This window comes from Trichosurus vulpecula, chromosome 9, assembly GCF_011100635.1.
Source record: "Trichosurus vulpecula isolate mTriVul1 chromosome 9, mTriVul1.pri, whole genome shotgun sequence".
Lineage (NCBI taxonomy): Eukaryota > Metazoa > Chordata > Mammalia > Diprotodontia > Phalangeridae > Trichosurus > Trichosurus vulpecula.
In genome coordinates this window covers 46,292,054-46,317,690 of record NC_050581.1, presented here as the reverse complement: position 1 = coordinate 46,317,690, position 25,637 = coordinate 46,292,054, and the positions used below count along the sequence as shown (strand labels likewise).

At 35.8% G+C, this 25,637-nt stretch overlaps 1 protein-coding gene across 1 annotated transcript in view; it reads right to left on the bottom strand.

Annotated features, from left to right (window-relative positions):
- Nucleotides 1-25,637, bottom strand: part of ERCC4 (ERCC excision repair 4, endonuclease catalytic subunit) — a 41,522-nt gene that overhangs the window by 7,251 nt on the left and 8,634 nt on the right. Inside the window, exons 5-9 of the mRNA XM_036738738.1 lie at nt 17,986-18,166; nt 16,858-16,986; nt 11,985-12,095; nt 9,495-10,074; nt 6,328-6,420 (exon numbers count right to left, since the gene is read on the bottom strand). Coding sequence (XP_036594633.1) covers nt 6,328-6,420; nt 9,495-10,074; nt 11,985-12,095; nt 16,858-16,986; nt 17,986-18,166 — 1,094 coding nt within the window. The remainder of the gene's footprint in view (nt 1-6,327; nt 6,421-9,494; nt 10,075-11,984; nt 12,096-16,857; nt 16,987-17,985; nt 18,167-25,637) is intronic.

Genomic DNA, 25,637 nt, shown 5'->3' with positions numbered 1-25,637 from the left:
ACTAAAGAAAATAATTCCTTCAAAATTAGAATGGAGCAAATGGAAGCTAATGACTTTATGAAAAATCAATAAACAATAAAACAAAACCAAAAGAACGAAGAAATAGAAGACAATGTGAAGTATCTCACTGCAAAAACAAGTGACCTGGAGAACAGATCCAGGAAAGATAATTTAAAAATTATTGGACTACCTTAAAGCCATGATCAAAAAAGGAGCCTAGAAAACTACTGCAATAGCCCAGGGAAGACTGATGAGGATTTAAACTGGGGTGGTGGCTATGTTAATGTAGATAAAGGGGCTAATATGAGATACATTGTGGAGGTAGGACTCAATAAGATCTGGCAACTGACTGGAAATTGGGAAGAGGGATGAAGTAAGACTGACTGAAGTTTTGAACCTGGGTGGCATGAAGGATAATGGTGCCCTCAAAAGAATTTTATAAATCTATATAAAAATCAAACTGGGGTTCTATACGAGTACATGGAATTGCCACAAAATTCTCAATAATCAAAGTAAGATTAAATTATATTCTTCTAATTATTCTAATAATTCTAATTATTTATAAAGGGAAGTTTAAAAAAAACTGAGTATCTACAATATGCACAACACTGTGCTATGTGGCATATAAAATGAGAAGACTAGTAGCTGGAGTTTATGATCTAGTTGACATAAAACAATTAGGGAGCAAATGAGGATTGGTATGCCAGATTACTAAATGCTATATTAAAGAGAAGTCAGCATGGGCTGCAGTGTCAGAGAATTCTGCCATACTATTATAGCTATGAAAGACTTTAAAATAAGGTTGAAACAAAAAGAGGTTTCTGATTAACCAGAAAACTTGCCACCTAATTCCTTGAGGAATTGTCCTTTGGACATGTCAGGCTTCATTTTAGTTTAAATGTGCTATAGGCTAAAACTCAAGATACATAATTTTGGAATACAAATTATGGCTCTTAGTCATACATCTTTTGAGATAACATATATACAAATACGAAGTTATCATTGGGATAATAAAGAGAAGTTGGTCACAACACAATAGTCAGGAACTATTTTCAGCTCAATTTCTTTCTAATACCAATATTTATGAGGGCCAAGCCTTAAATGCTGAAGAACAGAAGTTAACTATGACACTGGCATCCAGTAATTACTACTCTAGAATAGAGTAATAGTTCTTAGGCAAAGGGTAAACCACTTAAGAAACAGAAATTTGCTTATAAGATGTGAAAGAAAAGTATTCTAAATTTTCTCGCGTAGGTCACTCGTACATTTATCAGAAGCTACATGATATGTGGAGTAAGAAAGTCCATGTCTGAGTCTCGGTTCTGTCACTGTGGGTCCCTGAGCACATCACTGAATGTCTAACCTTCACTTTCCTCATTTCAAAATAAGGGTAATATTAACTCCATAGAATTGTGGTGATGATCAGATGAAATCATGTAACTAGAGATCCTTGGTGAGCTGTGACGTATGACACAATGGAAGGTTGCTACTAGTAACACACTAAAGGGATAATATAACATTTAGGATAGATACAAACTCTTTGCTTTGGCCCTTCACAATCTGGCTCTAAGTCCATCTTTCTAGGTTGGCTACACATTACTTTTTCTGTCATGTACTGTTAAGTTCCATCCAAATTTGCTTTTCTCCACACACGACCCTTCGTCTCTACAGCCTCTATGCCTTTGCAATTTATTTTCCAAGCTAGGAAAATTCTCCTTTCTCATCTCTGCTTTTTGGAACCCCTCTCTTTTAGGGCTCATGAGACTTAGTGCCACCTCCTAAAAAAGGGTCTCTTTCGATGTCTGAGTTGTTGGTGTAAGTTCCTTGTGGGCAGAGGTTGTCTTTGTATCTTTGTGGCCTAGTACAGTAACTGGCATATATTAAGTTCTTAATAAATGCTTGATCCACTGGTTTGAATGAACAATGGCAGCTTCTTTTGCAGATGAGATGCAACATTCTGGAGTAGAAAGAGAAGTGAGCTAAAACCTAGAATACTTAAGTTCTGGCCTGAGTAATGCCACTTGCCAGCCAATACTAATTAATAAACGTTGACCACTTAACTTCCCCAATTCTTAATTTTCCTCATCTATAAAATGAGGTTAATACCGCCTGCCCTCCTTACTTCATTTAGCTGTTCAATAGCTCAGAGTTTTGTAAATGCTAAAGTATGTACTACTTGGATTTTAGGCAGTGTTTCATAGCTCTAGGTTCAGGATTCTATAAGCCTATTATTTTTTTAAAAAAAATGTATTGATGTCTTTTGTTTCTAAAATGATTTCTTAGGTAGACAGGCCCCCTCCCAGATTGAACACTCCTTTGTAACAAGAAAAAGCAATTAAACAAAAACTGACACAGTAACTCTATGCAACGATGTACATGCAAGTAGATGTGATGTACTGTTCGAGGAGCTCCCCCTCCCTCTACTATGAGGAGGGATGTGTTTCATTATGTGTTCTCTTGGACACAGACTGGTATCATTGTTTTTCAAAGTCTTCTTTTATGCTAATTAACATCAAACTGGGAATTGAAAAATTCAGGGGGTTTGTCTTTTTTCCATAAAAGGGAAAGGGGAAAGTAAGGGTTGAACTTGCTGTGTAACTAAATGTTTAAGCTTTTAATACTAACCTGGAATAAATGGGTTATATGTAATTTTTGTTTCAAAAAGTTAATATTTTTTAACTAAAATAGTTAAACATTAAAAACATATACTCTTGCTTAGTTAAAAGAAGTGAAAATTACTGTAAAAATACTGGATATTGTTTTGAGGATGATTGCGGTCTTCTTAATACAATACAGCAACCATATATACCTATAATTTTTTGATACTCCTAATATCCATGATTAATACTTGTTACACTGAAAATTTGCTTCTGAATGATTTTACAATTCTTGCAACTAGTTTTACTAAGCAAGTTAAACAAATAATGGCTGCAAAACTAAACTATAAACAATAAAAATAACTACTTAAAAAATGCAAAATATAGACCTTCAAAAAATGAAAATTGCTATAATCAATTTCTAAGTACAGTAATATTTATATAAAAATGACAATTCTTACAAAAAAAGTTGAACTTTTTTTTGAAGCGAGTCTTCTGAATTAATCACTTAAATTAACTTGACTGAACTCAAATTACAACTATCCATGATCCTTTTTTTTAATACTTTCCACACTTTCTTAGGTTAGTGCAGTTGGCTGTATAAACTCAAAAAATTTCATTAATTTAAAAGTATTTTATCATCCTGATTTGCTTTTCATTCTCTAGTAGTGAGGATTTATTATATTTACTTCAATGACATCTAGAAAATCTAGAGAAGGATTAATGATAGGATGGCCTAGGATCCTGGAAAGAAAAAAAGTTTCTGAACCAAGCTCTATCACTAATCCACTTTGTATCATGGGACATTTATGGTACCAGTGTTTCACTTTCCTAATTGGTAAAATATGAATAATAATACTTGACCAACAATGGAAGCTGAGACTACTGTTTACTACTATTCTCTAATAGGTACAATCCTACTGCTAGTTCTACTGCCAAAGAAATTGTTCCTTTCTTTATAAGTGACTGGTCTTTTTATGCTATTCCAATGACTACAAACAGTTCTACTGCTAGCTCCACTGTTCCATATTATTACACATTAAAATATTTTAAATAGTAATATTTGCATTCCTTAGAACTTGGCATATGCAGGTTGTGGTAGAGGTCATACTCTAAGTCTGTCTCTAATATAAATGATTCCCACAGTACAATTCCTTAAACAATTTTTGCCTTTTAAAGAACTTCTCAAAGTTCAAAAATTTAACTGAGGAAAAAAATATTATGAGGAAACCTCAACAATACAGATGATTGGATACTTGGAAAGATTTATTTATTAAAACAGAAAATTAGCTGTATGAGAGGTTTAGATTTATCATGGCAGGTAACAGGCAAAACTATTTAGTTTTATGGGAAAGTACTATATAAACTAATGTTCAGAAGACTCTTTATGTTCCAAGATCTGCCGTTATTAGATTCAAATATTTGTTGTGTCAACTGATCTATCACTGATCCCTATGGGACACAAATCTACTTGTAAGGAAATGTGGTGAGGTAGGTGCTATATAGCTACAAAGTAATAGTAATGCAATGCTACTGAATTACTTCAATATGCTTCAAAATAATAAATAATTCAATGTATTTTTACTACTTGTTGACCTAGCTGGGCTGTCGGGGGGCTGGAAAGGGATTGGTTAATTATTTTGAGCTAAGTATTAGTTTTGAGATTTTTTTTTAGAGTATAAGTATTAGTTTGGCTTTTGCATGGAGAATGAGAATTTTGATTCAACAAACATTTATCAAGCACCTACTAAGTATGAGGCATTGTACTAGATGCCATGTATGCAAAGAAAAAAACAAAATGGTCCCTGTCCTCAAAGAACTTACATTTTACAGTGAGAAGACAAAAGTAAAAAAAACTCAAGGTAATATGAAGAGGGAAGCAATAACAACAGGAGGGGGCGGGGGAAGGGTAGCGAAGCCTTGTGGGAAGATAAGAGGTGAGGGAGGGAAGGTAGGGGTGAATTGACTAGATCAATCGAATTATGATAAAATGCTGTAATCTGGTACCAACCAGGTAGGATAGCACCTTGAATGAATCAAAGTGATCAAAGGCATTCCAATTAAGTATGAAAAGGTCTTGGTCAATTTAGATGTTTCTTATGAGCCACTAGATAAATTGGAAGTAACTGTATAGGAAGAGTATCCAAATTGATCTGGGGAAATTTGGACTCATCCCAGGGGTCATCTATAAAATATCAAGCCAGTTCAGGCCTCAGGAGAGATAAAGAGTGGAGTGAGTATCTGGCAGCAAATAGGAGAGAGAACCAGGAAATGAGTGGGCAAGGGAGAGGAGGTTGAGAAGTAGAGTGCCTTGGTTTCAGCTCCCCTTTCTGCTTCCCCTCTGCCTTAGCCAGATAAAGACCTTCTGAACTTTGGAGGTCCAAAGAACTTCTCATTCCCATAGGCACCCCAGCAGACTGGATCTGGGTTTACAGTCCTACAAAGATCAAAGAAGAATATACCACATACCTAAGGGCACCATACTGAAGATTCCCAAATCTTCAAATCCCAAAGTCCCAAAGGGACTTTCAAAAACTGTGACTACTCCTTTGCCTCATATTTTTTAAGCTTCAGCCTACTTTCCCCTGGACTCTGAATGTGCTTGTGGGAAAGAAAACTGACTTTTTTTTTTTTGGCAGGGCGGGGCGGGGCAGGGAGGGAAGATGTTTTATATCAACTATTTTTTAAAACTTTCTTTCTTTTTTCAACATTTCCTTTTATAGTATTTTGAATTCCAAATTTTTTTCTCCCTCCCTCTCTTCAAGACAGCAAGCAATCTGTATATTAACTATTCTTACTGTACGACCTTAGTAAATACTCTTTCCTAAAAGCTATTTAAGTCTGGATGACTAATGGATATCAACTATGATCATGGTGGAAAGCACAGTGGTTGGGCCTCATGATCTATACTAACAGACAAACAACTCCTCAACCCCTCAGGACTACATCTAGACCTTTGAAGGAAGGTGTGGCCATGCTCTGGACGCCTGATTTATCAGTCCAAGTAGGAGTCTGAATAATTGTTTTAGAGCTTATGTTACATAAGGATCCTGAGAAGGAGATGAAGCTAGAGTGCTTTATAATTATGGAAATTGTGTAAATATAATTGTATAAACGCATGGATGCAAAAAAAAAATGAGTTCTGGGGTGAGCTTGGCATTGGAGGAAGGAGAGCAGGATGCATGTAGTAGATACTGGTGAGGCAAGGCTGGAGGATAGGGAAAGCTGGAAAAAGAACTGTTTACTTTTCACTTCTGCCTAGGACCTTAGTGGCAGGTAGTATAACACTGAAAACCATCTATTTTCTACATCTGGCAGCTGTGTGTTGCCACAGGTTGTCAGTGCTTAAATTGGCAAACCAGGAGTGTTTTGGAAGGCTGAAAACTTCAAACTACTTTAGTAGTTTAGTAGTATTCTCATTGCCTTTTCAGTTCTGGCTTTACCTTCTCAATTCTGGGAAAGACTGGGGAGGAGAGAAAGAGAAAGAAATAGGCGTATCAGATGCCACTAAGAAAAAAAAAAAGGCCAGATTTATACTCTCAACAGAGCCTTTCCCCACTACCTTTCTCTCTATCTTTTTTCATTATCTAAGAAACTTAAAGCAAAACAAAACAATTTAAACATAGCAGTTTCTTCAAACTTAAATGTGCATTATAGGTTTTCCTTCTGGAATCTACCCTTGATCACTTAAGGGACTTCTTCTATAGTCTGCTAATGCTCTATATATTACCTAATGAGTTTTTCAAAAGCTTCTTTTTCTTTTCGTAAAGCAGTAAGATAGCGTTGCTCTTCAGTTGAACCTCCGTATATAAGAAAATAAACCCTGCAAGTCAAGACAAAAGATTTTTTTAGGCCACAAAAACACAGTCCTTAATCCCTATAGGGAATAGCATAACACTCGAATTTAGCAACTCAAAGGACTCAAATGATAAATATTTGACTAAGCATAAAAAGTTCCATTAATCACACTCTTACTAAAATTAAGCTGCTAAACGCTACCTATTAAAGGTTTTATTACCTAACTTTTTTTCCTTTGTCAAAAGAAGGAATCAAGTTTGGGTAAACATTGAAATACTAGAGAAGATGAGTGATTATTTCCTCAGAATATAAAGGAGTCCAAAACCACCCCCCACCAACCCACAGAGATTATATTCTCTTTTCATTTTCGCTCTGCATTCCTGCCAAAAAACTGTTTTAAATGTTAGATTGTTTAGTTATAGAAACCAATCTATAAAAGATCATGTTAGTGGAAAATAAACAATAAGTGAAATCTATACAATTTTTATCTTTCCAAGTGATGCCTCAGGTCTTTTGCATTGGTAAATGTCTTAACAGAATAGAGACATGACACATATTATATAAACACACTGACGTACAACACACATGGATTTTATCAATCTCCTCAAAATTAATTATACATGTATCTTCTTTTTGGGGTGGTGGTGGAGGGGAAAGGACTGCTATTTGTTTCTCTTTTTTTTCTTTCTTTTGAAATGTTTCACTGATGCCCTTTTCTTCTTTACATCATAGTCACTTCCTAATGCCTCTCCCCTCCTCCATCCCAAATCCTCCCTTGTAACAAATGGTTACAGAGGATCTGTCTCTTTTCTATTTTGTTTATAGTGGAAACTGCTGGGAGGTGGAATCAACTATATCCCTTTTGCCCCCCTTTTCTCCAACCTCTTAAGGTTTTCCTCTTATTCCTACCTTAAAAAAAATCTCTCCAACTTTTCTACTCTTTCCTTATAAACCCCTTTTTTAAGAATGTTACTAACTGTTCTATTCCCAGGCAACAGAAATCTTCTTCGGAGTATATATGCTATCACTAAGAACAATGAGAACTAAGAATGAAACATTTAATCATTCCCTGATTACTTTTGTTCATCTCACTATCCAAACTTCTAATCCTGTATTACTTTTGATTCATTTGTACTGGTCTGATATGCCAGCATGTGTTTATCTGAAAGTCCGCTAGAAAGTTTTCTTTTGGCTCTGTCTATTGGTTCAGACTGAGTTCAAGATAATCATTTTGCTGTTTATTTTTCTCAAAATTGGACATCCATACTTATAGGCTCAAAGACTCTAAGGAGTTGAAAAATACCTCATGGGCTGTCTAGTACAAGTCCTTACCAAATATATATGCCCCTTCCATAATGCTTCCCAAAAGTGACCATCCAGCCTCTACTTGGACACTCCTCCAGTTATGGGAAAATCACATCATGAAGCAACTTAATTTTAATCTGTTGTTGACAGCTCAGTTTATTAGAAAGTTCTTTATGAGTGGGAGATAATTCTTGTGAAGACTTCACAGAGAGAGAAAATATAAAAATTACTTTTTTTATTTCTGGAATAAGCAGGGGCAATGAAAAGATGGAATGGACTTGAGATTTCACCTTGTAGGAATGTGATTACGTAATGCTTAGGAATTTGAGGCCTGGGGCAATAAGCGCTTATGGGTTGTTCCTTCCTTGCTCCAGGAAGCCCCCTCCCTCTTTCCTCATTCATCCTTTTTACCTTAGCCATATTATTGCCACATAAGCAACTAGTTACTAAATAAGGAGATATGTTTCAGATTGGCTATACTCAATTTCCTGGTTCTTTGTCTAGCTTTTTGTGCCTAGATTGTAAGCTCTCCTCCCAGCCAATGGAGAGAAGGGATAGTGGTGGGTGGGAGTTCTGTTGTGATAGGACACATGTTGGTGTTTTGCCTTTGTGAGCCGCCTCCTTCCACTAGTCCGTCCTAGTGGAGGTGATGCCCAAATCTCTTGAGATTTGTCAAATAAAGATTAATTCCTTTTCTGTCCCTACCTGAGAAGCCTCTGTGAATTACTGGGGTACTCGGGTGGTCTCGCCACCCACACATTTATATTGAGGTAAAATCTGTCTCCCTAAGGCTTCCACTCACTAGTCTAAATTCTGCTATTTGGAATCACAGAATGAGTACAATATCCCATATAACAGTTCTTTAAGTACTAGAAGATAAATGTAATGCCTTCCCTCTTTCTTAGCTCTTTTTAGAAAATACAGACATTTAAAAACACTGAAACTATCATCAAAGCTAAGACTGAATGTAAATTGTATAGTTTTTTGTAATAGTACAGGATTTACTGACATGATTTTACATCTTAAACTTCAACACAAATACAAGATGATAATAGAGTAACAGAAAAAATTAGAAGTAATTCGCTAGGATGAGATCTAGAAAGGGCATTGGATTTAGAATCAGAAAATATGGCTTTTAATTTCAGGTTCTGCTATTTACTATGTTTGATCTTGGGCAAGCCACTTCCCATCAGTGAGTCACTGTTTCCTCATTTTTAAGATGAGAGAACTAAACTTTTTCTACTGGGACCCTTTTGTACTTTGGCAGCTTTCATAGATGCTGCATGGCCTGAGGGTATGTGCAGTGCAAAGTATGCATGCTTTATGTTCAGAACCAAGGCCCAGTAAAGTTGCAAGATGCAACACAGGCAAGTGCTGCCAGAAATACCTCAGATTCATTACATGTTTGATTTTGTATTAATTTTTGGTCATTGTGCATTTAGAAACCTTTTATTGTTGCCAAATTTTTCATGACCCCATATAGGGTTGTGATTCACAGTTTAAGAAATGCTGGACTAAAGGATCTCACCTCAAGTCCCTTGTAGCTCTTCCTATTTGTGAGTACTCAGCCCAGTGTGGCATTTTTAGATACCTTCTTATAAAAACTTCCAAAATTCATGATTATATAGGTTAGCAAATTTTCTAATGACTTAAATATGGTAATACCTATAACTCAGAATAATAATAATTTAAAGGAAAAATGAACCAATAGTGATTTTGGGTTAATGTCAAAGAAGAGTAAAACTAATATTAAAAAACCCTATAATTATACTCACAATAACTTAATACACTTGCCTCATAGGCTTCCCAGGCCTACTTGCCCTATAAATTTCAAGCTGACGAACAAATGTTAGTTCTGCATCATATAAGACAACATATCTTGGCTCCACTTCATGTAATACCCTGGTCAGAGCGTAGGGGTCGCCACAACCCAGAAGTGGATGGATGACAGTGAGGGGTTCTTTCAGGATGCCATATGCAGCATCAGATGATAAATTCATATCAAACACTTCAGGTTCGGTTTCCTTGAAGCAGCTTTCTTGGTTGTTGCTTGTTTCTTTATAATCGACTTCTTCAGCTTCATCCTCAATTTTTGTTACCATTTGAGTTAAAGTCAATTCTTGCTTCTTCTTTGGAGGTCTTTGTTTTATAGAAGTCCTGACCTTGGCTTTTGAGACTTTGGATTCTTTGCCAGATTTCAGGTTTCCCTTAGAACTGTCTTCTTTTTTGAATTTTGTCTTTACTTCTCCAGCTTTGTTATCCTTTCCAAAGGTTTTTGTATATAGTTTCAATAAGAAAGCCTTTGCTCCAACAGTGAGATATTCTCTAAGCTGTGCACATGTTCGATCATCACTTGCACAAATAAGTATTTGCCCTGAAGTCAAGAAAATTTAAAAAAAATTTTCATATCTCACTTTTCAAAAAATAAAAAAGGCTACATCATGCCCCCTGAGTAAAGACACATAATTTATAAATTATTTAATTGTTCCCAAAAGTTTGTCATATCCTTTCATCTTAAATCTTTTCGTTAAAAGTCTAAGTTGGATATTTTTAGTGTTTTATGAAATAATACTAATATTACAAATAAGATAAAAATACCTTTATAAGTAAATTTAAAAAAATTTAAATTCTTGCTTCCTATAATATCAAATAAGACTGCTTTAATCACTCGTCTACTTTGGTAAACAATAAAAAGAAAAATATACATTAAGCCACATTTAAGAGCCTGTCTCATTTAAATTATTGTTATCTGCTATAAAACAATATTAGATAAAGTGATAGTTACAACTTGTACTTTTATGTTAATTACCTATAAATGTAAAGTTACTTTTAAACTTTTACTTTTACATTTAAATGACACACATATTTTTATTTTCTGAAGAATGAATGAACGAAAATGCATATGTAAAATGCCTTACTATGTACTAAGCACTGTGCTCTGTGGGTACAAACACAAACTCAAAACAATCACTGCTCTCAAGGAGTTCACATTCTAACTGTGCTAATAAAATGCATAAAGAAAAGTCTGTCTTCAGAAAAGATGGAAAGATCCAGTGGTTCTTAGGGTTTGGTGGTAGCACAGATGGCAAGGCCCAGGAGTCTGGATGATAACAGTGGCTGGGCAGATGGAAAAGCCCAGTGGGACACAATCATTAAATGACACGGCTACAGTTACAGATTTAGTCACAGATTTAGTGGCTAAACTAAGGAACAAGTGGGTGTTTGATTCCCAGTCTGCTGCTTTATTCACTTGAACAAACTGATAATCTACAGGAATTGCCTCACATAATCCAAACACATTTAAGAAAACAAACAAATATTAGGACAGAAACTGCTCACAGATATGACTTGCTGCTAGTTAAGCTAAGGCAAACCTGACAAAATTAATGTTTTACAATGTTTCTTCTATGTAATAAACAAGGATATGAATTTTGGAAATAGGCTCTGGGAAGGAAACCAAAAGGCCTTCTAGGGAAGATTGCCTTTCTTTATTACATTAGGTTTTAAATCATAACACAATTAATATTTGAAGCAATATTATCTCACTGTTCAGAGATCTTAGGAATTTAAGACTGTCTATTTTGATCTATAGGAATTACAAAGCTGAAGAGGTACAAAGAAGGGAAAAAAGTGATTATTTAATTATTTTCTTTAAGGAAACCATACCAAAAATATTTCAGAAATGAGAAACTGTTAACATACTAGACTAAATACACTTAAAGACAACAGGATCTAGTAAGAAACTACATTTTCATACTCATATATTACATTTACATGTACTACATTCCTACTGTATTTTGCCAAAAGCTCTCCTTTAAATCCAGTAATGTAAATTATTTGAGAAAAGAACCTCATAAATGTGATTTTAAAGAGTATGTCCACCTTTTTAGACAGACAACTGATAGTCTGTGATGCAAGCCTATTCCTATTAATCAAACAGAAGCTTAAATTAAGAACATAAAGATAGCAGCCACTAAAATAAAGTTTGATTCTTACTTGACTTTTCTTCTGGAAAATGGGCTAGATCTTTTTAAAAGAAGTTCAAAAGTCCTGAAATATCTAAAAAAATAAAGCACTCCCTTAGGCAAAAAGTCAGGTAAAACAGATAATTAAGCTATGAAAGCAGTAAACAAATTGCTAGTAGGCAGGCTCTTCATGTATTACATTTGGTATTTATCAACTTATTTTTCAGAAGAATAACTGGGAGTCACTTCTAAGCAGTTTTCCAAAAAGGAACGTTTAATTTATTGTTACTGCTTAATATACTGTTTACGTCATTCTTACCTGGACCACCAAGAACTTCACTATTGTTATTTTCCATTTCAATTTCTTTCAATACTTCAGTTAGGGCTTCCCATTTAGGATTGCTTTCTAGGACCAGTTCTCTTTTAATTTCTGCAAAATAATATATGATAAGCTTCACTTCATGTAGAAACTGCCATTTGTAAGATATTCAATATTATAATTCAACAAATGAATTATTAAATATTATTAAATTTTCTATTAAATAGATAATTAAATATGTACCGCATAGAGAGCACTGTGCCAAACACTGGAGAAGACAGAAACCATAGATTGAACATGGTCCCTGTTTTCATGGAGCTTAAGGTCTAGTGGGGAAAAAGATAAACCCAGATAACTGTAATATATACTATTTCATGATAAGTGCATCAGAAAGGTGCAAAACAAAGTATTATATGATGGCTGAGGGGGAAGGTCACTTGAAGAAGTGATAAGAAGTCTTCATGAGAAGATGGCACTTGGTTTGAGCTTTAAAGATGGGTAGGAATTCAAGAGATGAAGCTGGGAAAAGCATTCAAGGCTTGGCACTGGTAGGGATGTGAAAAAGCACTAGTCTGTTTGCTCACAGAGGAAAGTGATGTCCATTAAGACTAAAAAGGCAGGGTGGCATCAGATCGTGGAGGGCTTTTAAATACTAAGCAAAGGAGGCTGAATTTCATCTCGTAAGCCACAGAAAACCACTGAAAATTTCTGAGTAAAGGAGTGACATGACAGATCTTTGTAGGAAGAAGATTAGTCAGATGGGAAGAATAGAAGGAAAAGAGAGTGAAGACAGAAATACATCACAGAAGGGAGACAGGGGTTCATAATTCTTCCCACCTTCCACTTCTGCCCAGAGAGTCCTGTGAAGGACAGGGGCCAGAACCAACACCTTTCCAGTACCCTCTGCCTGCTGGAGGGTGGGGCAGGCAAAGCCTTGGAACCTGGTTCTTGCCTGGTAAGCACACCTCTTTGAGACTGCAAGCAACTTGATCCATCTGCTATTCACTACTAACAAACTCCCACCACCAGTTTTTCTCACTGTCCCTATATTAATCACTGACTGCCTACGAGGAAAACTATCTCCCCTGTCAACTCTGTCACCTCCTGTACTCTCACTTCTATCTTTCTCAACCTTACTCCATTCGTATCCCTTTCAAACTTTCCTCATCCTTTCCAGTGTGCTCTCTTGAATTTTCATTTTCCACAGCAAACTAACTTCCCTTTGTCCTGGAGCTCCTTCTCTCATGTTCCATGCATATACTTGCCTTCACTGAGATCTGGCTTCCCCTAGGCGACACTGCACACCCTCCAGCACCGGATGTACTTTCACTCTAACCCACTGGTCTTGGAGGGAGATGGAATATTCCCAGCCCCGAATGCCATTTCAGGTACTCATTTGCTGTTACCACTTAGCAACCTTATTTCCTTTGAAGTTCACAGTATCAAAATATTCTACACTATTTGAATCGAGGTGGCTGTTGTATACTGGCCCCCAGATCACATTCTCTCATTTTTCAAGTTTTTCACCTAGCTTATTATCTTTTTCTCCTCCCCAACTCCTGCCCTTTGGGATTTCAACATCCATAATGATATTCCCTCAACCCCCCCAGCCTCCCAATTCCTCAATCACCTTAAATATTACGACCTTCTCTACTTCATCTCAACTATCAGGAATGGTCACAACCTGGATCTCACCACTAACCACAAATGTTCCATTGGTTTAATCAAAACCTGTAACATTCCTTTATCTAATCTTCCATTATTCCATTCCCCTCACCATCCTAAACCCATCCTTTGTCCCTATTGTGACTTAAAATAATCCTTCAACCCCTCAGAATTTTTCAGGCCATTTCCCCCGCTATATCTTCACTTTCATCCCTTCCCTAATGCGACACTCCACTGTCATCAACGCTTGAATCCCTACTGCCACTCACCCCTTATCAAACCCTAGCCCTAAGTTACTGTCACTATTTGCCTCTTCTGCTCCTACTCAAGTGCTGCTGAATTGAATTGAACTGAAGGAAATCACACAACCACGCTGACTGATACACTATAAATTCATGGTATCTCATTTCAACTGAGCTTTCCCTGCAGCAAGGCAATTATTCCCTATCTCATTCTCCACAGAAGCTATTCCAAATCTCTTCTTTCCTTGGGCCTCCCACACTTCCACCTTCCTCCATTCTTTCAGATGAGGACCTTGCTTTGAAAAAATGGAAACCATTTGATGGGAGCTCCCTTTTCTCTCCTCTACACATCTCCTTTATCCTAGGCTGATGAGGTGGCTCTTATCCTTCCATAGATTCTTCTCCTTTTACACTTGCCTGTCATCTCATCTCCTTTTGTTTTCTCCAGAAGAATGTCCTTTCAATCATCTCTCTACCTCCAATCCTTAACCTTTCTCTATTGGTTCTTTCCTTACTGTTTTCAAATACGCCCAAATTTTCCCGATCCTTAAAAAAAAAAAACAAAAAAAACCAAACCACAAACCTTCACTAGATCCTAGCACTTTCTCAAGCTATCTTAGATGAGGAGGTTGGGAGAAGGAGTTTTCAGCCAAAGGCCTCAAGTCTTTCAGTACAACAAGAGGCAAGGTTCTCAGTGTGAGTGGGCAGTCCCCCATACCTAGAACGCACTCTGTTCTTACCTGTGCCCCATAAAAATAACTCTCTTCCTTCATTACAAAGCTCAAGCACTATTTTCTAGAAAAAGTCTTTCCTGATCCTCTCAAGCACTAGTGCCAAACTATCTGGTTTTATTTGCATTTATTTTCTATATAACTATCTATGTACCTGTCTCCCCATTAGAATATATGCTTGAGAACAGAAATTGTTTCATTCTTTATATTTGTAACCAACAAATGATTAGCACAATGATGAACACATCTATGCTTTAATCTATGCTAGGACTGGTTAGAAGGCCACTGCAATGGTTCTGGGGTATAGGAGTGAGGGCCTGTACCGCCGTGCTGTCAGGAGAAACATACAGGAGAAGATGGATGTGCTATGTTAAGGAGATCGAATTGATAGGAACGTGATAATTGACTAGATAAGAGGTGAAGGAAAAAGTCAAAGGAAGCACCAATGTTTTGAACGAAATAGAACTGATGAACACTGGAAAGCAGAAATAGTGAAATCACGAAGAGAAACAGATTTGGAGGAAAGAAAGCATTTAAACTAACACAGAGAGCATAAATATCATTCTACAACCCCGTTATTTGTGGCTTCAACTATATGCTTTTTTTATAGTGATAGAATCTACTCCTTAAAGGTACAATTATGACAGAATAAAATATATTTTGGATAAATACTTATAGAGGCTTTATAACTCAAAGTCATAAAGATTTAGTCAAATGCACTGTATATAACTTGCATTTAATAATTGGGAGATGCTATGAGGCATCACACCTGCTTACAAGGTACATAGTTCTATCTATCTAGAAAACACAAATTCTTTTATTACTATTTTTATCATACTGAATATACAGGATAGGATAAAGGAACAGACCTTTGGAGCCTTACAGAGTGTTGAGTTTTGCTCTTCTCACACACACACACGCCATGTACTATTTTATAACTTTTTGTTCATGTGTTCTATCTTCATAGTAGATTCTAAGCTCCATCAAGAGAGAGCTTATGTTTCATATAAACTTGGCTAGCATTGTGCTTTGCATAGATTAGGTGCTTAATTAATGATTTCTACATGCAACTAATAACACATAGGTGATAAAGTGAAACAGCTAGGTGGCATGGTGGATAGACAGCTGAACTTGGAGTCAGGAATATCTGGGTTCAAATCCTGCCTCAAGAGACTACTAGATGTGTGACCCTTTTCTTGGCCTCAGTTTCTGTACCTATAAAATGAGGGAGTTGGATTGAATGGCCTCTAAGATCCCTTACTTGTAAGCTTTAAATATGTGATCCTGTAACCTTTCCTTGTATTTTTAAAGTTCTGTTAATGATTTTGCTTTTGACAATCATTTCCTGATATGATCCCTTCTTGAACCTTTCCTTGCAACAAAGAAAAACAGTTAACAAAATTAACTGACAAAATTACCAAAACTGTCAAAGTACTATTATGTAATACTCTTTCTTTTTTTTCTTCTTTTTATAAATACTTAAGGAACACTATGGTTCTGTGAATTAGGCAAGGGGAAGTATTATACTTATTTCATATCCTGGAAAACTGGTGACTAATCTAAGATGTCTGAAAATAAGTTGTGGAAATAAAATATCTCTTCGGTTCCCCTAAAATACTCATGCTCTGAGACTCTTAAGAAGCTAAAAAGAATTTTAAAGACCCTGACATACAAGCTTCACATATGGCAGCCATGACAAAAGTGCTAAAAACTGTGAGGCCCTGGATAGACCACAAGTTGTTCAGATCAAGCACAGCATTGCTATCTTCCCTATCTCACAGATCTTTGTGAGGGAAGTACTTTGGAAACCCTGAAGTAATAAAATAGGCATCGAGGTAGTCTACTGGATAAAGTACTGGCCTGAGAGTCAGGACTTGAATTGGAATCCTGCCTCAGACATTTACTAGTTGTGTCACTTGACACAACTTGACACAACTTGAAAGTCACTTGACCTTTCTCAGGTTAATCTGGAAAATGGGGATAATAATAGCATCTACCTCATAGACTCGTTGTGAAGATCAAATGAAATTATATAAATAAAACAGTGTTTTACAAACTTAAAAACACTATTGTCATTATTATTATTGTTAACATGGATGAAATACATCTTAAATAAGATATTTGCAAAAAAAAATTCATATTGATTTAAATTTTCAGCAAACAACACATGTAAATAAAGCCCAATTTTGATTTTAACAGAGAAGTCACTATTTTTTTTAGAAGCATATACAATACCTTGGCCTTCTTTTATGTCTGTTTTTTCAGTCATTTTGCACTTTTTATTCATTCTGGTATCTGGAACATGATAAACTCTTGCTCGAGCATTTACAAACATTGAAGTACTAGAGTCAAGAAACAGCCATCCTAAAAGAAGAAAGACTTACATTTTAGGTTTATATCGTACACTTACAAGACATTTATAGTCTTCAATGATTTGCTTACCATAATCTTCTTTAGTTTTATGATATACAATTAACCCCTAATTTGGAATACACAGTTGCCATTCCACTCTCTTTCATGCCAATCAGTCTTCAACACTCAATCAGCCCCATCTTGGTATTTCTATGGTCAGAGCCTCACTTCCTCTACACCAAAGTATCACTGCAAACAGGCTCACGACCTGTCTCACAGCATGTGGTACTAGTTCCTGCCTCCTAGTGAGTGAAGGTGCCAAAGCAGAAGCCAGAGTAAGGACAGACCTATTCCATAGTGTTCTAGGTTTGAATTTGTAATGTTTTCCCATAAAAAAATACTAGGAACAAAAGAGATATCATATGTTTATGTACATATATATGTTTATCTTAACTACACATGCACCCATCTTAACTACATATTACACACACACACACACCCCTTAACTACAAAGCAATGTATAAATATTGCCATAGAAGTATTATTAGGTTCTATAACATTACTAACTTTAAAGCTACCTTATTAGTTATACAGACTGTTGGGGGCTGGTATGAGAACTGAACTACCCTTTACAAATATTATTCCTATTCAAAAATTCACTGTACTAAAAAACAAAAAGACTACTTATAAAAAAATTCTGGGAACAAAACTACTTTGTAAGTTGGGGACTGCTTGTACTATACTCACATAGTCTTTTCTGGGAATAAAATGTCAGATTCTAATGGGAATATTTAGTATTGCGCAGAACAGAAGTTAAGTAGGAGGAAACATCAGCCATCAACAAAACCTACATCCTTATGCTATGAATCTAATTTGAAGTCTTAGGACAGTATGTGGGTTCACTATAACATTCCCTGCTTTTTCCCCTCCATTCCTGGAATAGGCAAAGCTCAATTATGTTCTATTCTCAAAACAACCTAAAGAATAACACTCATAGCTGTCATTTCCCACCTGAATTCTGGCCAAAGGCTTTCTCAGTTGCCCTCAAAGATTCCAGAAGATTAAGAAATGTGACACAGTCGTATTGAGAGAGATATTGCAGCAAAGTCCGTAGTATCTTCAAATCCTGTACCAAAGATTTAGTCTTTGCTCCCAGCTGATGCCACAGAGGATCTAAATAGTGACGAATTGTCTAAAAAGAAAAGTGAAAATTTGCTTTGTTGCTGAAGTATGTTCAACATAGCTTTTAGAAAACACTACTGCCAAGGAAGCACAAGTACATGTTAGTTCATATGCTTCTATGAAAACTTTTTTTTTTTAGTTTCAAAAGTAATACATGGCATCATTGACCCTGGTTATTTATCTCACAGTCCAAATCCATGATTCTATAGGGTAAATCCTTAAACATGCATACTAATGAAGGGGAGGAGAGGCATCAAATAATCTAAAAATCATTATTTAGATTAGAATATAGTAAAAGGAAAAGTTAGTCAAGACATATACACTTCTGATGCTTATACACTGACAACTGTAGCATGGACCTTCTTAGCTTGGCCATCCTACTGAAGATCTGGAACCTGGCTAGGTAATAAAAAATAGAAAAATGAAGATAGGCTAAAAGGTAAACGATTTACTTGAGCAATTTGGTTGTCGTATTTATTGTACTTCTAGTTAAAATTATATTTTTATATTTCATTTATATAAAATATCTTACATATTTCATACATATTTTAGATAAAATTAGATTTTTTATGTAATATGGGTGACTTGTACTGGAAAGTGTTAACTTAAAAACAAGCAATTTGGAAAAGTAAAATTCTACAAACTCTAAAGAGCTCTTTCTTTCAAAATGATTTCCTTTGGGAAGATAGGATCATAGATTCAGAGCTGGAAGTAACCCTAGAGGAAATATAATACAACGCCCTGATTTTACAGATGTGGATACTGAGGCCAAGGCCATGGGCTCTGGGGCCTCCATTTAAAGAGGGGACTCAGTAGGTCCCCCACTCCCCCATTTTCCATCAGTTACATTGCTTTTGGATTTCTTTGGAACTCTCTATGTGTCTCAGTGTCAAATACCTTCTCTTCCCCTCGCCTTCCCTCACCCTGCTTTTCAGTTTCCTTTTGTCTGTGGTCTCACCTCCATTAGATTGTAAGTTCCCTGAAGGCAGGTACTGTCTTGGTTTTTATTTGTTTTTGTATTCCCAGTGCTTAGCCCAGTGCCTGGCACATAATAAGTGCTTAATGTTTATTGACTGATTGAGGGTCTGAATACTGAGGGCCAGAAAGTTTAAATGACTTGACCAAGGTAATACAGGCAGTAAGTGGCAAAGCCATTATTCAAACACAGATCCTCTAACTATAAATCTAGTGCTTTTTCTAACATGACCCTATAAAATAAAGCATAGCTCTTTCTCCTGGTAACTTTAAAGTAATGGAGAAGAAACACTACAGGTCTCTAGGTGAAGTAAAGGTAGCAGTAATGGCATCAGCCTTTTCTCCTTTCCTGACCTCCATGTGGCTATGAACACATGGCATCTCTGATAGTATATAAGTACTGGACCTTGTAAACTTTGAAAGGTTGGAAGAGCCATCCATGGTCCTCTTAACAATAGAGATTAGTAGCATCAGTAGCTGAGTCTAGTGAGGAACCAGCCCTAAGGACTAGCCTGCTAGACCCATTCCAGCAGTGAACTGACCTGACAGTATAAATACAACATCCTGTAACCGAGGGAATGACCGTGGCTGTGCCATACATGGAAATAAACTTGGTGGGGAGGAATGTTTTTTAATAACTCCTTTAAGTTTGACTGGTCTCTTACAGGTCTCTTACAGGTGAGATGTGAACTGAGTTTTACAAGAAGCCATGGAAACAAAGAAGTAGAGGTAAGAAGGAAGACCATTCTAGGAATGGAGATAGCCTTAATTTTGATCCTGCATGACTAGGAAGATAGTGGTATACCTGACAGCAGGGAAAGTAGAAAAATGAGACAGCTTTAGGGAGAAAGGTTTTGCTTTGGACATGCTGAATTTGAGATATCTATAGGATATTTAATTAGACATATGTAAAAAGCAATTAGTGATCAGGACTTGAGCTCAAGAAAGAGACTAGGGGTGGATATATAATTCTGCCTAGATATCATATGCATAAATAACTGATGATAGCTGAACCCATAGGAGCTGATCACCAACTGAGCTAGTAAAAGGGAGAAGACTAAGAACAGAACCTTGGGGGGATGCCCACAGTTAGGAAGCATGTCACAGATGAATACAAAGGAAAGAAGACTGAGAGAGAGCTGTCAGATAGGTAAGAGGAGAACTAACAGAGAAGAGTGTGTTATAAAACTAGAGAGGATACAGTGGGTGGTGATCACTGGCATCACTGAAGAAAAGAGATCAAAATGGATGAGGATTGAGAAAAGGCTTTCAATTAGATTTGGCAATTTTTGGATGGAGGAGTTTCAATGGAGGTCACAAGCCAGGCTGCAGAGGGTTCAGAACAGAGCGGGATGGCAAGAAGTGGAGGCATTTACTATAGATGGCTTTCTCAAAGAGTTTAGGGATGGTTGGCTTAAGTGAGAGTTTTTAAGAATGGGGGAGACATGGATGTATTTATAGGCAGTAGGGGAAAGGGCAAAAACATAATAAGGAAGAGGGAGGGGGAGAGAAAATTAGAGAATAGAAATGATTGTGAAGGAAATTTGCTGGAGAAAGGGTACGTATAGAGGACAAGGCAAAGGGCTACCTCTTCAGGCATTTCCTATTCTACCACCAGAGTGAATCCTCCCTTTTAACAAAGAAAAATGATTACACAACACATCCAATACAAACATTGTGTGTGACAACATATATGTCCTGGTAATCCTCCACCTCTCTGCCATGAGGATAAAGTATAATTAATTATCTCTTTTCTAGAACCTTCACTTGTTTTTCAATTACTCAAAATTCACTTCCAGTGGTTTTTTTCATTTACATTGTTTTAGTCATGCTGTACCTTCTTCTGGTTCTGATTATGTTGTTTTATATCAATGCATAGAAATCTTCCTGTATTTCTCTGAATTTCTCATATCTTTGTGTACAACAGTATTTGATTACCATAGGTTTTTTCCCCCAAATGATGGGCAACTAATTTGTTTCCAGCTCTTTGACAGCACATAATATGCTGTTATGAAATTTTGCTATATAGTGGACCACTGTTTCTCTTTTTGACCTTGAAGTATACACCCAATGGTGGGATTTTTAGGTTAGAGGTTACTTTTCTTCCATAATTCTAAATCGAAACTCAGAACTAATGTACTATTTCTCCACAACCTCTCCAATACTGAATGTTTCCATCTTTTTTCATTTTTGTTAATTTGCATAGAATGAGATTAAACTATAGGTTCCCAAAGTGGGCAATACAGCCCCTTGGGGAGGGAGGTGCTAGAAGGATTGGGGGGTGGGTGGGTGTGGGTGGCAGTAGCCTCAGGTGCAATTGGGGGGTGTTAAATAAAAATAAAAGGTGGTAAGAATAAGAAAAGAAGAAAATTTGGAAAACCTGTTTGTGCATGTTTCATCTATTGTATAACAGTTAAAGTTGTAGTGATTACATTATTTTCCAAATAAACATATAAAATTCAAATTATAACCAATCAGTGGTCAAGTCTGCTGACAGGACTTAACAAGCAAGTGTTGGCAGGTGAGTGTGTCATGCATTGTGGGGACATCTATCATGCATCAGCAGGCATATGTCCATGTAAAGACTTGTTTACAATATGATACTATATGGTTACAAGACACAATATTGTGTCATCAAAATTCCAACGCAGGAAAAAACCCTACAAATTAACAATAAATTATTAAATTTAAGATATCATTAAAAACATTTTATATTTTTTGAAATGATGCAAATAAAAAAAAAAACCACTAAAGGATTAAAGAAAGTAGACTTCTGGGAGGGTGTGGGGGGTGTCCCACTGAATAGTTTTCTTTTGAAAAGGAGGTGGTAGGCCAAATAAGTTTGGGAACCTCTGGTCGAAATCTAATTGATGAAAAACCACCTTCCAGTTTTTCCAGTAGTTTTTATCAAACAGGTGATCTGTTCCCCAGATTTATTTTTGTAATTTATGTTCCTGGTTTTATCAAATGTTAGACTACTGTTTCCAACTGCTTCTTTGTCCTACTTATCTAATTTGTTCCACCAATCTATTAAAAAAAAAAACCACTAACATAGTTTTGATGACTTTATAATATAGTGCGAAGACTGGTCTAGGCTCCTTTCAGTACTTTCTCATCATTTCCTTTGACATTCCAGTCCACTGGTTATTTTAAATGAATTTCATTAGTCAGTTTAGTTCAAAAAGGTACCTTCTTGGTAATCTGATTGTTACAACACTATTAATAAAAATTAATTTAGGTAGTATTTTCATTTTTACAAAGTCTAATCACAAGCTAAGACTATTTCTTCAATATGTAACTTCTTTACTTCTGTCTGTAAGTTTTATAGTTAATATTATATAAACATTGTATGTGGGTTAACTCAGAAATTTTATTAATTTTAGTTATTTTGAATTTATCCCTAGTATTATATAGAAACATTCATGATTTCTGTAGATTTGTTTTGTATTCTGCAACTCTGATGTAGCTATTAATCATTTCAATTAGTTCTTTCACTGATCCTCCCATATTTTCTAAGTTTAATCATCATGTCATTTGTAAATAGGGATAGCTCTGCCTCCTTGTTGCTGAAGCCTATCCATTTGGTTCTGTTTTCATCTTACTGCTATAGTTAGTGTTTCTAGAAATAGATTTAATCATAATGGGGAAAGGGGGTGCTCCTGCTTTATTCCTGCTCTCACTGGGAAATATTCTAGTGTTTCTTTGTTGCAAACAATGCTAACTCTTGGTCTTAAACATGCTTTTAATTAATCATACAAAAGAATGGCCTATCCGTTACTATGCTTTTAGGGTTTTTGACATAAGTCATGTATTTTGTCAAAGCCTTTTTATGAATCTACAGATATAATCATGTACTTTTTGTTACCTTTATTGTTTATATGATTATGCTGCTGATTATCTTTCTAATAATGAATCATCCTTGCATTCTTGCTATAATTTAGTCATAGGGAATTATTTTCAAAATATAATTCTGTAGTCTCCTTGCAAGACTTTATTTAAAATTTTTGGCATAAAAATTCATTAGTGAATTTCGTATACAGATTTCTTTTTCTGATTTGTCAATTTGAATATCAGGACTATATTCTTCTCATAAAAAAGAATTTGGTAGAATGACCTCATCTATTTTTGAGAATAATTTTGTAGTACAGATATTAATTGCTCTTTAAATAACTGATAGAATTAACTTGTATGTATATCTGGTCTAGAATTATTTTCTTTTGGCATTTTTGGCATTTCTTTTGGCTTCTTCAATTTCTTATTCTTATGTTAGATTAAGATCTTTGTGTTTTATTTAGGTATTCTGATTTTTGTAAATATTAATTTCCTTAGACTTCTCAGTTTTGCTTGCATATAATTAATTGTGCTATTAGCTTCTTATACTTTTCAATTTCATCTTTGTTGTGAAATTACATTGTTTATCTTTTATTCTGATAATCTGATTTTTTCCCTCTTTTTCTTGATTAGGTAGGCTAGTGGTTTACTAATTTGGCTAATCCTAAAAAAAAAAAAAAACAAACAGCTTAGCTTGGAGCCAAGATGGCAGATTAGGGGCAGCAACTCAGCTGTGCTCTCTCAACATTCCCCTTCCAACAAATTTAAAATGACACCTCAAATCAAATTTTGGAGTGGCAGAGCCAACAAAAGGTTGGGAAGTGACATTTTTTGGATTAAGAAAACTTAGGTTGGCAGGTGACGTCTGTGGCACTAGAGTAGAACTTTGTCGGGAGCCCACATACGCAGTGGCGACAACAGTAGCTGCAGCAGCTTTTGGAGCCCTCAGCCCATATATGGTAAGGAGATCAAGGGTCAGACAATTGGCCAGAAAGAGATTACAGGGGTCTCTTGCTGTCATTGGCTACAGCTGGTGCTGAATCGCAACTCCCTTGCCAATATGCAGTTCTGGGTTGCAGTTCCAAGGCGTAGAGAGTTCTAGCATTGTGGCTGCAGGGGACCAGGGGCCCTTTTTAGGTAAAGGCCAGAGAACAGAGCAAGAGAGTAGTGACCATACCTTTCCCAGGACCATACCACCTTGAAAGCATGAAAAACTTGAAGACTCCCTGAACTAGTTCTAAGAACAGCATCATGAAAAAACCTGAAGCTTGGAACAGTGTCTCCTCATCCTTAGGTGAGTAAAGCCCAACTTAAACATAAAGTTCAAAGTCAAGAAATAGGCTAGAAAAATGAACAAGCAACAAAAAAAGAATTTGAACATAAAAAGCTACTTCGGAGGCAGGGAAGACCAAGATATAAACTCAGAAGATAACAATGTGAAAACAGCAACAAAGCCTCAAAGAAAAATGCTAATTGTACCCAAACCCAACAAGGATTCCTAGAAAAGTTAAAGAAACAGATAAGAGTGGCAGAAGAAAAACTGGAAAAAGAAATGAGAAAGACACAAGAAAGTCATGAAGAGAATTAACAGCTTGGTAAAAGAGGCACAAAAATCCACTGAGGAGAGCAACTCTGTAAAAAGCAGAATTGGCCAAGTGGAAAAAGAGGTACAAAAATTCACTAAAGAACTCCTTAAAAAACAGAATTGGTGAAATGGAAAAAGAGGCAGAAAATCTTACTGAAGAAAGTAATGGCTGAAAAATTAGAACTGGGCAAGTAGAAGCTAATAACTCCATGAGACATCAAGAAATAATAAAGTCAAAAGATGAAAAAAAATAGAAGAAAATGTTAAATATCTCATCAGAAAAACAACTGACCTAGAAAACAGAATGAAGAGAGATAATTTAAGAATTATTGGTCTAACTGAAAGCCATTATCAAAGGAGTCTAGAAATCATATTTCAAGAAATTATCCAGGAAAAGTACCCTGATATCCTAGAACCTTTGCAGTAGTCGTGGGGAGGGGGTGGGAGAACATTTGCAACTCAAAATTTAAAAAGAAAAGGATACTAAAAACAATTAAATTGTAAACAAAAAATGACTATTTTTTTTCTATTGGCTCTACAGTCATTTTTGTTTCCATTTTTTCCACTTCTCTAATTTTCAAGATTCCTTTTTTAAATATTTGTTTTTAAGGTTGTTTATTTTCTAGTCTTTTAAAATTGCATACTCTGTGCATAGATCCTTTCTTTTTCTATTATGTTAATATGGACTTTGAGAGATGTGAATTTTCCTGAGGCCTGCTACAGTTTTGTCTTAAAAGTTGTAGTATGTGGTTTTACTGTTATTACTTTTTATTATTATTTACCGTTTCTATGTTTAGTTATTTGAGTTAATTATTCAGGAAGTCATTACTCTCCACTTAGGTCTGTATGTTTTGCTCATATTTTCTTTCTAAAAAATTACTCATTTATTGTGCTTTGAGTTGTAAAGGATATGTTTACTATAGCTGTAGATTTATGATTAATCTGTGCTCTGGTACATGATCAATTTATACACAGACACCACAGCATGCTAAGACATGTGTCTTCTTTAATATTTCCATTCACAAGTTTCCAAAATTTAGACAAATCTAGTTTATTCAATTATAATATGGCTCAATCCAAGGATAATATT